We start from the raw sequence: 12710 nt of genomic DNA on the forward strand, positions 1-12710 counted from the left end.
TGCCCCCACACCCTCCAATCCCCATAGCAACAGGAGGACCTGCAGAATGCAAACCTGAACACATTTCTCTCTGCTCAAAATCTTGGAGAGGATTACAGCTGTTCTTACAGGAAATGCAGCCCCTCTGTTCTGCCTGGCCCACCCCGCACCCACCCTGCATTCACTGCCTCTGCTCCAGCCCCACTGGGCCTTCCTTCAACAGGTCCCCACCCTTCCCCACCATCCCAAGTCGACTACGCACAGCCAGGAAAGCCCTCCCAGTCTTCTTCAACTAAGTAACCCTACTCAGCCTTCAGACCCTAGCTCAAAACACCTTCCCCGACCACCTTGACTGGGTGAATCTCCTCTCCTAGCACCAGCTCTGGGGCACTGCGGGCCTCATCGCAGCTGCAAGTTCCCATCTGTTTCTGTGATTACTGGATTTACATCTGTCTCCCCCATACACTGTGTAGGCTCCAGGAGAGCAGGAACCTCTTCTGGTTTTCTCCCCACTGTAAACCCCAGTACTCAGCACCAATCAGGAGCTCAAGACACAGGTGCTGAATGAATGAATGAATCAATCAACCAATCAATGAACCATCAGCTCAATCCATCAATGAGCCATCATCTGCCTCCAACTAATAATCTCTGAGTCCCACAGCCTTTTCTAGGGGGCCCTTTTCACTTCTCTCCCATCTCCTCTGTCATTTGTTTTTTTGCCTTTTTTTTTTTTTTTGAAATGGAGTCTCGCTCTGTCATCCAGGCTGGAGTGCAGTGGCATGTTCTCGGCTCACTGCAAGCTCCACCTCCTGGGTTCACAACATTCTCCTGCCTCAGCCTCCCGCGTAGCTGGGACTACAGGTGGCCCGCCACCACGCCCGGCTTTTTTTTTTTTTTTTTTTTTTTTAGTAGAGACAGGGTTTCACCGTGTTAGCCAGGATGGTCTCAATCTCCTGACCTCATGATCCGCCCACCTTAGACTCTCAAAGTGCTGGGATTACAGGCGTGAGCCACCACTTCCAGCCTTTTTGTCTTTTTTTTTTTTTTTTGAGATGGAGTCTTGTTCTGTCACCCAGACTAGAGTGCAGTGATGCCATCTCGGCTCACTGTAACCTCCACCTCCCAGGTTCAAGCAATTTTCCTGCTTCCTGCAGCTGGGACTACAGGCACCCACCACCACACCTGGCTGATTTTTTTTTTTTATAGAGATGGGGTTTCGCCATGTTGGCCAAGCTGGTCTCCAACTCCTGACCCCAGGTGATTCGCCCCCTCTTGGCCTCGCAAAGTGCTGGGATTACAGATGTGAGCCACCGCACCTGGCCTCCTCTGTCATTTGAAGCTCAGGCAGAATGTCCCCTCCAAGAAGGGAATGTCCCCTCCAAGAAGGGGATGTCCCGTGATGACACCAGCCAAATGGGATTCCTCTAGTCCCTGTTCCCTTCCCAGGACTGGAGCCGCACCTCAGGCCCCTTAGGCACAGCACGTTCTCCAGAGGGTAGGGGCTTGTAGTCTTGTTCATCTTTTTACTTCCCCATCCCAGGAGCTCTGTCAATTTTGCTGCAACTGAATCCAAACAGAATAAAATTGAAAACAAGTCCTGCTCCCTCCCCACCTCGAGCCCAGTCTCTGCCTTTGATGCAGCCCAGATCCAAGGCATGGATGGAGCTTCAGCTTGAAGGGGAGGAAAAATGCCTACAAAGTAATTAAAGAAAGAGAGAGAGAGAGCTTGAAAGCAAAACCTTGAGAAGCCCAAGGGCCAGCCTGCTGGCCTCCCTTACAAAGTCTGGCACGCAGTCTGCACTCACTATGCACTGAATTAAGGGCTGAGTGAATGAAAAGTTCACAGCCTTGAAGCTCCTGGGGGCATTCCTGGCAGCAGGGCTGAGCAGAGAGATGCTAATGGATTCAGGCCGCCAGCGCCAACTCTTCTAGGAAGCCCAGAGCAATCGCCCTGCCTGGGACAGCTTGTGTCTCCTTCCCCTTCATTTTTTTTTTTTTTTTTTTTTGAGAGAGTCTCGCTCTGTCGCCCAAGCTGGAGCGCAACAGCTCGATCACTACCAGCTTCACCTCCCACGTTCAAGAGATTCTCCTGCCTCAGCCTCCTGAGTAGCTGGAATTACAGGCGTGCGCCACCACACCCGGCCAATTTTTGTATTTTAAGTAGAGACGGGGTTTCACCATGTTGGTCAGGCTGGTCTCGAACTCCTGACCTCGTGATCCCCCGACTCAGCCTCCCAAAGTGCTGGGATTACAGGTGTGAGCCACCACACCTGGCCTCTTACCCCTGTCAGAGTTGGAAACAGAGCTGGAAGCCCCAAAGGTGACTTCCTCCTCCCAAAAGTTCTGTTACTCAACTCCTTGAACATGGAGGAGCTCAAAGATGCTACAGCCCATGTTAAATAATCAGTCCATGTGGCTGGTCATGCCACATGTTGTGATGTCTTTGCTATTAAACCATGGTTGGTCAAGCACCGTGACTCACGCCTGTACTTGGGAGGCTGAGGCAGGAGAATTGCTTGAACCCAGGAGGCGGAGGTTGCAGTAAGCTGAGATCGTGCCACTGCACCCCAGCCTGGGAGACAGAGCAAGACTCTTGTCTCAGAAAGTAAATAAATAAACAAACAAACCATGGTTAACTTCTCCACCTAGCGCCAACCTCCTGCTCAGAGGGCACCGTCTAAGGTGTGTCAGGTGAGTAGGTGGCCCCTGGACTATGTTTGGGAAAGGTTCTTTTGGGTACGAGCTCCAAGGTCTCAACACCAAGGAAGAAAAGGACACCAAGTCTTTCCCCATCGCTCACCAAAACCAAAGCATCCAATGTGGGTAGGTTCCCCGGAAATGCCCACTCCCAGGACACAGTCTCACGGAGGGAGTGCAGAAAAGCATGCACAGTTGTGCCCTTGCGTATAGACACATACACCGATGCAGAGGTGTCTGTCATCACTCCTCCTCAGATCACAGATCCCCAGGGGAGCTGGTCCCAGAGCAGAGATCAGAGCCCCTGCAGCCAACGGGCACACGCGAAGGACCCCGTCCCTCCTGTCCCAGCTGTGCCCCCCACAGGCACAGTCCTTCAGTTCTGAACGGGAGCGGTCGTGATGTTCAAGCCTTCATTGATGGCCAGGAGCCTCCTTCCCACCTCCCCAAGCCTGGGGGTCACCCCTCCCAGCTCTGGCCACCAGCCAGGCGGTCTTACTTCTTCACTTTCGGATACTTCATCTCTGCAATGGCATTCGTGGCTTCTGTCTGCTTCTCCTTCAGATGCTGGGGCCACATGTTGTCCACCCAGTCCACCAGGTCTACCTAAAAGCCAGACCAGCGTCAGCACTGCATTTCTCCACTGCCGAGCCAGACACAAACACCCCTTCTCCCTGGGGAGCCCTTGGGCCCGCCAGTGTGAGCTCCATAGTCCCAACATGGGAGGAAAGAAGGGTAGGGATGACAGGACCCCCACTGTGTAGCAGAGAAAACTGAGTCTCTTCAACAGGAAATGAAAGAGTTGCTGGGGGTCAGGCATGGTAGCTTATACCTCTAATCCAAGCGCTTTGGGAGGCTAAGGTGACAGGATCACTTGAACCCAGGAGTTCAAGGCCAGCCTGGGCAACACAGCAAGATTCCTGTCTCTACAAACCATGTTACCAACCTTAGTCACCCCTATGCCTGCCAAGCCCAGTCAGCCACACCCACATGAGCCTTTTTGCAAGGCACAGCCCAGGTGGCAGGGGGACAGGGAAGGAGATGAGGTAGAAGGTACCTGGGCCCCGGACCTACCACAGTCGGACGCTTGACCAAGTGCTCCAGCTTGGTGTGGCTGAACTCTAGGCTGATGACGTTGTACAGCTTGTCCCGCTGGGCCTCAGGCGTCTCGTAGTAACGCACAAACTGGGACATGCTCATCTCTGTGCCCTTCTGGGTGTTCACATCCATCACGTCCACAAGCCGCCGACTCCCTGGGGGCAGAAGCCACACGCTGGTTGTTCCTGCCGGCTTAAGGCTCCAGATCCTTCGTGGGAGCCCCTCACTAAACAAAAGCTGCTCCTCCACGGTTCCCTACAGTCCTGACCCCTCTTCCTTGTCTGTTCGATTACCTCGCCCTGTCGGCTTTCCTTCCTGGATCTGTCTCCCACTCACCCGCTTCCCTGCACCACCATGGCCTCCACGCCAGCCCACGATGACCTCAAAAGTTACCTAAAGGGGCCCGGGTGGCTGGGCGTGGTGGCTCAAGCTTGTAATCCCAGCACTTTGGGAGGCCGAGGCAGATGGATCACCTGAGGTCAGGAGTTTAAGACCAGGCTGGTCAACATGGTGAAACCCTGTCTCTACTAAAACTCCGAAGACAGCCAGGCATGGTGGCTCATGCCTGTAATCCCAGCACTTTGGGAGGCCGAGGAGGGCGGATCACCTGAGGTCGGGAGTTCGAGACCAGAAAGGTCAACATAGTGAAACCATGTTTCTACTAAAAATACAAAAAATAGCCGGGCATGGTGGCTCACGCCTATAGTCCCAGCTACTCGAGAAACTGAGGCAGGAGGTTTGTTTGAACCCAGAAGACAGAGGTTGCAGTGAGCTGAGATGGCACCACTGCACTCCAGCCTGGGCGACAGAGCAAGACTGTCTTTAAAAAAAAAAAAAAAAAGGACAGAAAGAAAAGGAAAGACATATATAAACAAACAAGAAAATCCTAAGAAGCCAGTGACCACATTTGTTCACAGCCACCTCAACAGTTTACATGTTAAACCAACCAAAGGCCACCATATGATGACAGCCCAAGGGCCAAATCCAGCCTACTGCCTATCCTTGTGTTACCTAGAAGAATTTTTTAACTTTTTTTTTTCACTCATGTCACCCAGGCTGGAGTGTAGTAGCGTGATCTCGGCTCACTGCAACTTCCGCCTCCCGGATTTAAGCAAGTCTCATGCCTCAGCCTCCCAAGTAGCTGGGATTACAGGCATGTGCTACCATACCTGGCTAAGTTTTATATTTTTAGTAGAGATGGGGTTTCGCCATGTTGGTCGGGTTCGTCTTGAACTCCTGATCTCAAGTGATTCGCCCACCTCGGCCTCCCAAAGTGCTGGTATTACAGGCATGAGCCACTGCAACTGGCCTAGATTTTGTTTTTCCCTACAAGAGCCATAAGTTTTGAGGGGTTTTCCATTTTTTTTAACAGAGGGAGAACATCAAAAGGATACTATTTTGTGATATGAAAACTATATGAAACCCAAATTCTCAGATCCATTTACAGAGTTTTCCTGGTGCACGGCCACAGGCATTAGTTTACATATTGTATAGGGCTGGCTCAGTGCTACAACAGCAGAGCTAAGTAATTGCAACACAGACCAAATGGCCTGAAAACCCTTAAGTATTTACTCTCTGGCACTTAACAGAGAAAGTATGCTGGCCCTTGAACTAGACAGAACTCTCATGGAACTTAGATGTTGATATGGGTAATAGTCTCATCCCTTCACTGAACCTGCCCTCTAACAGGCCCATGGTCAATATTTGTTGAATAAATAAACATAGCCTTTCATGTGGTCAGAACTGAAAAATAAAAGTAATCCTTTGTAATCCCAGTACTTAGAAAAGCAGAGGTGGGACGATGGTGCTTGAGCCTGGGAGTTTCAGACCAGCCTGGGGAACATAGCAAGATTCCATTCTCTCTCTTTTTTTTTTTTTTTTTTTTTTGTGAGACAGGGTCTTGCTCTGTCACCCAGGCTGGAGTGCAATGGTACGACCATGGCTCACTGCAGCCTCAACCTCCCTGGCTCAAGGGATCCTCCAGCCTCAGCCTCCCAAATAGCTGGGAGTACAGTGGGGCACCACCACATCCAACTAGGTTTTCATTTTTTGTAGAGACAGGGTTTTGGTTTTCTTTCTTTGGTTGGTTGGTTTTTGAGACGAAGTCTCACTCTGTCGCCCAGGTTGGAGTGTAGTGGCACGATCTCCGCTCACTGCAACCTCCGCCTGCTGGGTTCAAGTGATTCTCCTGCCTCAGCCGCCCGAGTAGCTGGAATGATTGGCATGCACCACCACACCCGGCTCATTTTTGTATTTTTAGTAGAGACGGGGTTTCACCGTGTTGGTCAGGTTGGTCTCGAACTCTTGATCTCAGGTGATCCGCCCGCCTCAGCCTCCCAAAGTGCTGGGATTATAGGCAAGAGCCACTGCGCCCAGCATGATAGGGTTTCATTATGTTGCCAAGGCTGGGAGACCCCAATCTCCACAAAAAAGAAACAAAAAAAGAAAGTAACTCCTGGGGCCGGGCGCGGTGTCTCAAGCCTGTAATCCCAGAATTTTGGAGGCTGAGACGGGCGGATCATGAGGTCAGGAGATCGAGACCATCCTGGCTAACACGGTGAAACCCTGTCTCTACTAAAAAAAATACAAAAAACTACCCGGTTTGGTGGCGGGCGCCTGTAGTCCCAGCTACTCGGGAGGCTGAGGCAGGAGAATGAGGTAAACCCGGGAGGCGGAGCTTGAAGCGAGCTGAGATCCGGCCACTGCACTCTAGCCTGGGCGATAGAGCGAGACTCTGTCTCAAAAAAAAAAAAAAAAAAGAAAGTAACTCCTTACGTTTGTTAAGAGAACTTGGGTATGTCTATCTTTTGGGGTCAAGATCTAAATTTCACAGCAACCCTGGAAAAGCAAGGTGAGATAGTCTCTGTTGGCCGGGCGTGGTGGCTCACGCCTGTAATCCCAGCACTTTTGGAGGCCAAGGTGGGTGGATCACCTGAGGTCAGGAGTTCAAGACCAACCTGGCCAACATGGCAAAACCCTATCTCTACTAAAAATACAAAAATTAGCCAGGTGTGGTGGCACATATCTGTAATCCCAGCTACTCGGGGCGGCTGAGGTAGGAGAATTCCTTGAACCCAGGAGATGGAGTGTGAGCTAAGGTCGTGCCACTGCACTCCAGCCTGGGCGACAAGGTGAGACTCTGTCTTAATTAAAAAAAAAAAAAAAAAGGCCGGGCGCGGTGGCTCAAGTCTGTAATCCCAGCACTTTGGGAGGCCGAGATGGGTGGATCACGAGGTCAGGAGATCGAGACCATCCTGGCTAATATGGTGAAACCCCGTCTCTACTAAAAAATACAAAAAACTAGCCGGGCGACGAGGCGGGCGCCTGTAGTCCCAGCTACTGGGGAGGCTGAGACAGGAGAATGGCCTAAACCCGGGAGGTGGAGCTTGCAGTGAGCTGAGATCCGGCCACTGCACTCCAGCCTGGGCTGCAGAGTAAGACTCCGTCTCAAAAAAAAAAAAAAAAAAAAAAAGATTCTAGACCACACCAGTGGCCAGGTCCCTCCCATGGACCCTGGGAAGCAGCGGATCCAGGGGAAAACAGTTTTTGTTTTGGCGTCTGGAGTGCAGATCCACCAGGGGGCATCCCCGTTCTTCGCTGGATATTCTGGCCTTGATCTTGGCAAGGCTAGCGCCTTCCTTACCCAGGTGCCTGGAATAGGTGGGCGCCACTCAGACTTTCCAGAAGGCCCACCTGGCAGAAACCCTCCTGTTAGAACCCCAGTACCAGCTGGGCACAGTGGCTCACACCTGTAATCCCAGCACTTTGGGAGGCCGAGGCGGGTGGATCATGAGCTCAGGAGATTGAGACCATCCTGGCTAACACGGTGAAACCCCCATCTCTACTAAATATACAAAAAATTAGCCAGGCGTGGTGGCGGGCGCCCGTAGTCCTGAGTCTGACGCAGGAGAATGGCGTGAACCCGGGAGGCGGAGCTTGCAGTGATCGGCGATGGCGCCACTGCACTCCAGCCTGGGCGAGAGAGCAAGACTCTGTCTCAAAAGGGGAAAAAAAAAAAAAAACTCCGGTACCCTCCCTGCTCTCTGCCCAGCCTCCCACCTCCACCCACCTCTCCTCCCTAATCTTCCTCAAGGTCATGTCTGCAAAGCTCCCTGTGCAAAGGGGTCTGCTGGGCAGGTAGCAAACAGGATAAAGACCACTAAAATCACGAACCCAGAGTCCTGCAAGTCAGCACTGAAGGCCAAGCTCAGCTACCTCCACCCACACACTGTTAAAATCTAAAGGGGTCGGTTCCCAGCGGAGCCTCCAGCCTGTGCCTCCGGCTCTTGGCTTCTCTGGGAATCAGTTTCTTCATCTATAACATGGGGAAAAAGTAGCCAGCCCAGGAACTGTCCTGAGACATAACTGAGTTCATGCACGTCACACGCACGCGGAGCACCTACAGGTGGGTAGTGTTACCAAGTGGGTCAGTTTCATCTGTAACTACAGGTGGAGAATGTGACGAGCTGGGAAGTTTAGGGACTTGCCCAGCATCACAGCCAGTTAAATCGTTGCTGGCTAGTCCCAATGAATGGACTGCTTAGGACCCTACAACATATTCAAGATACAAATGGGTGCGGGGTTCTTCTGGGGAATGATGAAAAAGTTCTAAAACTGACTTTCATAATGGTTGCACAACTCTGTAAATATACTAAAAACAAGTGAATCGTGGCCGGCCGCGGTGGCTCACACCTGTAATCCCAACACTTTGGGAGACAGAGCTGGAAGAAGCACTTGGCCCTAGAAGTTTGAGACCAGCCTGGGTAATACAGTCACACCCCAGCTCCACACATACACACACAAATTGGCCAAGCATCGTGACCCACACCAGTGGTCCCAGCTACTCCAAAGGCTGAAATAGTAGGACTGCTTGAGCATCAGAGGTTGAGGCTGCAGTGAGCCATGATCGTGCCACTGCACTCCAGCTTGGACAACAAGAGCCAGAACCTGTCTCAAAAAAAAAAAAAAAAAAGTGTGGGGAAAATGAATTGTGTGGTCTGTGACTTATTTCTCAATAAAACTTTTTTACTTTTTTAAAATGGAGAGTCTCAGAGATGGCAAGTAATCTGGGAGTGTTTCCAAATAAATGTATGCCTTGTATATATCATGATACTTGCCCTTTGCAATATACTTTTTTTTTTTTTTTTTAAGAAAAATTCTTGCTCTTGTTCCCCAGGCTGGAGTGCGATGGCGTGATCTCGGCTCACCGCAACCTCTGCCTCCCGGGTTCAAGCAATTCTGCCTCAGCCCCCCGAGTGGCTGGGATTACGGGTGCCCACCACCACACCTGGCTAATTTTTGTATTTTCAGTAGAGACGGGGTTTTACCATGTTGGCCAGGCTGGTCTAGAGCTCCTGACCTCAAGTGATCCTCCTGCCTCAGCTTCCCCAAGTGCTGGAGTTACAGGTGTGAGCCACCGCATCAGGGCCTGTAACATACTTTAAATAACAATTTTACACTCTCATTTAATCCCAGGTATATATACCTATCTCACATGTACACAGATATTAATCCACAAGTTATTATTTTCAATCTTAGTCCAAATGTGGACCAAGAAAAACAAAAGAACATCTGGATCTGGGATTCATGTGGCACTCAAATATCTGATGAATGCCAGAGCAGGCAGGGTGTGGTGATTCACACCTGGAACCCCAACACTTTGGGAAGCCAGGGCAGGAGGATCACTTGAGCCCAGGAGTTTGAGACCAACCTGGACAACATGTCAAGATCCCATCTCTACAAAAAATTTAAAAATTAGCTGTGCATGTGGCAGACACCAGTAGTCCCAGCTACTTGGGAGGATCACTTGAGCCTGGAAGGCAGAGGCTACAGTGAGCAATGGCTGTGCCACTGCACTCCAGCCTAGGTGACAGAGTGAGACTGTCTTAAAAAATGAAAAATAGGCCGGGCTCGGAGGCTCAAGCCTCTAATCCCAGCACTTTGGGAGGCCGAGACGGGCGGATCACGAGGTCAGGAGATCGAGACCATCCTGGCTAACACGGTGAAACCCCGTCTCTACTAAAAAAATAAAAAATAAATTAAAAAAAACTAGCCGGGCAAGGTAGCGGGCACCTGTAGTCCCAGCTACTCCGGAGGCTGAGTCAGGAGAATGGCGTAAACCCGGGAGGCGGAGCTTGCAGTGAGCTGAGATACAGCCACTGCACTCCAGCCTGGGCGACACAGCAAGACTCTGTCTCAAAAAATAAAATAATAACATAACATAACATAACATAAAAAATGAAAAATTGCTGGGCGCGGTGGCTCGCACCTGTAATCCCAGCACTTTGGGAGGCCGAGGCAGGCAGATCATGAGGTCAGGAGATCAAGACCATCCTGGCTAACCCAGTGAAACCCCATCTCTACTAAAAATACAAAAAATTAGCTGGGCGTGGTGGCGGGCGCCTGTAGTCCCATCTACTCGGGAGTTTGAGACAGGAGAATGGTGTGAACCTGGGAGGCAGAGCTTGCAGTCAGCCGAGATCGTGCCACTGCACTCCAGCCTGGGCGACAGAGTGAGACTCTGTCTCAAAATAAATAAATTAATTAATTAAAATAAAAAATTTATAAAAAGATTAGATAGCAATCATATTTTGTAGAAGAGGGATATCAATTTAAATAATGTTTAATCATATCATTTAATTATGAGGATATAGTAATTTATAAAATTATACCTTAAGACCCTGAAAATGTTATTTTGCATGTGTCAAAGCATCAAAAAAGAAAGAATAACTAGCCTGGGGGAAATTTTTTGTTTTTCTTTTGAGACAGAGATCAGTGTGACGCAACGACAAGCCAAGGAGAACTAAGCACTGCCAGCCACCACTAGAAGCCAGAGAAGGCAAGGAAGGCCCCGCCCCTAGGGACTTCAGGGGAAATGTAGCCCTACAGACACCTTAATTTTGGACTTACAGCCTGCAGAAGTGTGAGAGAATACATTTCTGTGGTTTTAAGCCACTCACTTTGTGGTACTTTGTTATGGCAGCCTAGGAAATGAATCGAAGGGTTAGTGAGACAATGACTGGGTGTACCTATAGGGCTCCATAAATGTGACATATTTACACAGGGGAGGGCTGGCCCCTCCCCTTGCCTCCCTCCCAGAGCCTGGTACAAGCAGATCACAGGGCCAACACCTTCTATAACGAAATCACAGTTTACCTAGTAGCTTCACAAACAGAAAGGTGTCACCCCCGATGACTATGCCGCTTCATTCTAAATACTGTACTTCTTGGTTACTTGTTTCTTCTCTTTCCGCTCTGCTGCTCTGTGAGTGCCATGAGGGCAGGAGCCTTGCCTGTCCTGATCGCTACTCTATTCCAGATTTCTAGAACAGAGCCTGGTGCAGGCTAAGAGCTCACTCTTTGTCAAATAAGAAATTAGTGCTGTTCAAGGTCAGGAGATCGAGACCATCCTAGCTAATATAGTGAAACCCCGTCTCTACTAAAAAATACAAAAGAATTAGCTAGGCGTGGTGGCAGGCACCTGTAGTCCCAGCTACTCAGGAGGCTGAGGCAGGAGAATGGCGTGAACCTGGGAGGCCGAGCTTGCAGTGAGCCGAGATTGCGCCACTGCACTTCAGCCTGGGCGACACAGCAAGACCCGTCTCAAAAAAAAAAAAAAAAAAGAAATGAGTGCTGTTATTTACTTTTATGTTCTGTGTTGCATCTGACACACAACTTCACAGACAAATGGCAGGTGAACTAAAGAACTGACCTGGGGGTGGTTCTGGGTGGGCATGTGTAACAAAAAAGATGAACCTCCACCTGGAATCACCTGGTAGGTCCTGAGCAGCCCTGGGGCAGCACGGCTCAACACGGAAGGACAGACAGGTGTGGAGAAGGCCTGTGTTTCCTTTTCCTTTTTTTTTTTTTTGAGACGGAGTCTCACTCTGTTGCCCAGGCTCACTGCAGCCTCCACCTCTTGGGTTCAAGCGATTTTCCTGCCTCAGCCTCCCAAGTAGCTGGGACTACAGGCATGTGCCACTACACCCAGCTAATTTTTGTATTTTTTGTAAAGACAGGGTTTCACTATGTTGGCCAGGATGGTCTCAAACTCCTGACCTCAAGTGATTTGCCCACCTCAGCCTCCTGAAGTGCTGGGATTACAGGCGTGAGCCACTGCACCCGGCCTAATTTTTGTATTTTTTATACAGACAGGGTTTAGCCATAGTGGCCAGAATGGTCTCGAACTCCTGACCTCAAGTGATTTGCCCGCCTCAGCCTCCCAAAGTGCTGGGACTACAGCTATGAACTACGGTGCCCAGCCTGCTTTTCTGAGCAATACCATGCCTCCCACTGCCACTGCTGCCTTCCCCGGTACCTCTTAGGCACTCTCTTGGCCTCTGCTACTTTGCAGCTTTTCATGTCACAGATGCCACTTGGGACCAGTGTTTAAGACTCTCAGTCAGACCACGGCCAAGCCAGAGTCCCCGCTGACTACACTTCAGCTTGCCCCGCCCTCTGATGCAAGGGAGTCAGGACTTAAGGGACTGGCCTAACTCAGCTGTATGCCTGCCTCAGACCAGGGAAGGGCTGTGGGGAGCAGCTGGGGCTGAAGTCAGAGGGGGAAGAGGCCCAGGCAGGCCAAGTGACCGTCTTAGGAGCAGAGGTCTGGAGGCTTGGTTCTAAGAAGAGCTTCCGTGGTGTGCCCAGAGCTCCAACCAGCTCCCCAGGTGTCCTGGAAGCCACAGTCTGTGGAAGGGGCAGGAGTGAGAGTGGAAGTGGTGGGAGGAGGAAGGAAAATCAGTTCTGTTGGGCACCTGGGCTTCACGGACCTCCCCTCCCCCAGGGAAACAGAAATGGACAGGTCACCTGTTCATGCCACACAGCTGGGGTCTAGCCCCCACCGGGCAGCAGGAAACACAGACAGGATAGAACACCACCCAGAGAGGCAGGGTGACTGACAGCAACAGAGGGGACCAGGGAGGCAGGGTGACAGCA

General features: G+C 50.8%; 1 protein-coding gene across 3 annotated transcripts in view; it reads right to left on the reverse strand.

Annotated features, from left to right (window-relative positions):
* Positions 1-1693: 1693 nt before the first annotated feature.
* LOC111537930 (lysine-specific demethylase 2B) overlaps positions 1694-12710 on the reverse strand; it is a 33145-nt gene continuing 22128 nt past the window's right edge. For 2 of the 3 annotated variants that reach the window (XM_026457420.2, XM_026457421.1), the window contains exons 5-6: positions 3751-3929; positions 3013-3282 (exon numbers count right to left, since the gene is read on the reverse strand). In XM_026457420.2, the coding sequence (XP_026313205.1) occupies positions 3172-3282; positions 3751-3929 (290 nt within the window). In that variant the 3' untranslated portion in view covers positions 3013-3171. Of the gene's footprint in view, positions 3283-3750; positions 3930-12710 lie in introns of all 3 variants that reach the window. The other variant, XM_026457418.1, reaches the window with a different exon arrangement.

This window comes from Piliocolobus tephrosceles, chromosome 10 (genome assembly GCF_002776525.5).
Source record: "Piliocolobus tephrosceles isolate RC106 chromosome 10, ASM277652v3, whole genome shotgun sequence".
In the NCBI taxonomy this organism is placed as follows: Eukaryota; Metazoa; Chordata; class Mammalia; order Primates; family Cercopithecidae; genus Piliocolobus; species Piliocolobus tephrosceles.